General features: G+C 43.7%; 1 protein-coding gene across 1 annotated transcript; it reads right to left on the bottom strand.

Annotated features, from left to right (window-relative positions):
• Nucleotides 1-464: 464 nt before the first annotated feature.
• On the bottom strand, nt 465-2305 carry SPRY2 (sprouty homolog 2 (Drosophila)). The gene has a single exon (XM_008939286.1). It carries the CDS (start codon nt 2198-2200, stop codon nt 1259-1261), a length of 942 nt encoding a protein of 313 aa, XP_008937534.1. The 5' UTR covers nt 2201-2305; the 3' UTR covers nt 465-1258.
• Between the last annotated feature and the right edge of the window lie 104 nt (nt 2306-2409).

Here is a 2409-nt window from a genome sequence, read left to right as displayed (position 1 = left end):
TGTTCTTCTACTTTTAACAAATAATCCTACAAGCTTTTTGCACTGACCATATTAATTTTCTTTTCTCTCTCTCTCAGTAAAGCTGTGCAAGCCTAACATTTTTTGTGAATGATTACTTATTTCCTATTTGAAGCACAAAAGCTCATCACTTACAGAATAGGTCAAGCTTTCAGTGCCTATTAGTCCTAGTCTGGAATGAATTAATGCATTTTCCTATGCTCATTTTCCTTTTCTGTTGTAGGAACAGTATATGGGACATTTATATGAAGGAAGGAAGCAAAAAATCCTGCATTATTTTCAGGTGCAGTAGTGAGAAACAACAACAAAAAAATACTCTTAAAAATTCTGTTTTCATTTCCAGATTAGACTCACTATGTCTATACCATTGTGAAGTTTGCAGTCGGATGTACGAGAGAACTATATTCAGAACAATAAATGGGGGGAAAAAATTACAAGTAGCCCAGTTTAATTTCAAACGTTAATATATTTTCTATTTTATAGTGAACATATGCATCGTTCACCCCTTATTTGCAGCAACTATGACGTCCTCATAAAAAGGGGTGACATTTGTAAGATGCCTCTTAAAATAAATATTTCTTTTTATAAAATAATAAAACTTCAAATAAATATTCTTTACACTAAACAATATGTTGAAAAAATTAGAAAATAAAGGCTGAATTTTACTGTAACTGTACAATATACATGAAGTCCAAAGGGAAATCAGAGTCTTGTAATAGAAGGTTTCCATAAGACAAAATACAATCTAAAAACATACTGATTGATTCACATTCTTCCGAATGTACAACATATTAGTATAATATTTTGTGACTGTGCCATGTCTTATGGCACCACTTACTTTTCACAGTTGAAAATATTATTGTATATACAAAAATATAGCACATTATCTCTGGCAGAAAACAATGAAAAAAAGAAGTAATTTGCTAATTTACAAATTTTGCAAGTACTATTCACAAACAATAGAGTTGCCTAGGAGTGTCTGTGTTGCTTTAGCTTATGCAATATGTGGGTCACAATGTACTGCATCCCTTTTTTTTTTTTTTTTTTTTTCAGTATGCCATTAGCTGGATTCTAACAAGCGTTATCAGTAAAGATGGCACACACAGAAAAGCATTTCACTGCAAACAGCAAAGTATATCCCCCAACCCTTCTACTACAGTGCCAAGACCATAGCTGCTTAGTTGTTTGCATATGTACGTTAAAATAATCCTTATCACTCTAGTACTTCTGACTAGTGATGCTATGTTGGCTTTTCAAAGTTCCTGGGGGGGACGTTGGGAACTTTGCAGCAAACGGTGTTGGAGTGTTTACAGCGGCACCCAGGCCGATTCACCCGGTCGTAACAGCCCTGACACAACTTAAGGCAACCCTTGGCCGGGAGGTAACACCACAAGCAAGGCAGAAAGAGGGACACCACACCCATGGCGGACCATCTAGTGCAGCAATGCGACTGACTGCAGGAGCAGGGGTTGTCAGCACAGTTGTCCTCATCATCGTTAGAGCAGTGATAGAAAAGGCCCTTCACGCAGCACACGCAAGTCCCGTAGTCGACCACGTTCTGGGCTGAGCAAAGACACTGCTTGTCACAGATCCAACATGATGGGAGGGTCCTTGGGTAAGTGCACTCCTTACACTTGCACTTCCCACAGTCCTCACACCTGTAGCTGTGTGCTCCCAAGTCTTCTTTGCTCAGTGGCTTCAGCTCACTTGACTTGAGCTCAGACTTGGGCTGCATTCGGACTATCCCGTCGGCAGACGGCCCCGAAGATGATCCTAGAAGTCTCTGTTCAGAGGAATTACTGCTCGTACTTGTCCTTGTACTGCTCCGGGAACCTGTGCTGACCGTGCTGATGGACCGGGACAGAGGTGCCCGAGGAGAGGCGTGCGTTTGCGTGTGCTGAATCCGGCTAAAATGACGATGCTCAGGCAAGCCGTGAGGCCTTTCATTTTTGGGTTGGGTTGCTAGCCGAGGAGCAGACTTGACCCCCGGCCGCGGAGCCACCGTAGGTCCCTCCGTGTACTCGTTCGTGTTTCGGATGGCTCTGATCTGGTCCAACGACAAGACGTGAACCTGCTGCATCAGGACATCCCGCAGGTCGGGCTCCCCGTGCAGTCTCCCACTGTCACGCCGAGCCTGTAGCAAGGCCTGCGACCCGCTGCCGTGCTGAGCTCTCGTCTCCATCACTGCCCAGAAGCGTGCTCACCCCGCCAGGCTTAGAACACATCTGAAATCCTGGAGCAACAAAGAGAGGATTCACTATTGCAACACATCTCATGCTCTCTCCAGCAGCCTTTCAGGCCTGCAGGATCCCACAGCACTGCACACAACCAAGTAATGCATCAGCCATTAAAAAAAAAGGAGTCACATCTGGGGCGGAGGGCGGGCACCAG

Source organism: Merops nubicus, unplaced genomic scaffold (genome assembly GCF_000691845.1).
Source record: "Merops nubicus isolate BGI_N331 unplaced genomic scaffold, ASM69184v1 scaffold23614, whole genome shotgun sequence".
NCBI classification, from domain to species: Eukaryota; Metazoa; Chordata; class Aves; order Coraciiformes; family Meropidae; genus Merops; species Merops nubicus.
The sequence above is the reverse complement of the archived record's forward strand: the minus strand, read 5'-3'. Positions and strand labels throughout refer to the sequence as shown.

Bases quoted from the DNA above. Each gene is read 5' to 3' on its own strand.
- SPRY2 (XM_008939286.1), bottom strand. From the start codon at position 2,200: ATGGAGACGAGAGCTCAGCACGGCAGCGGGTCGCAGGCCTTGCTACAG.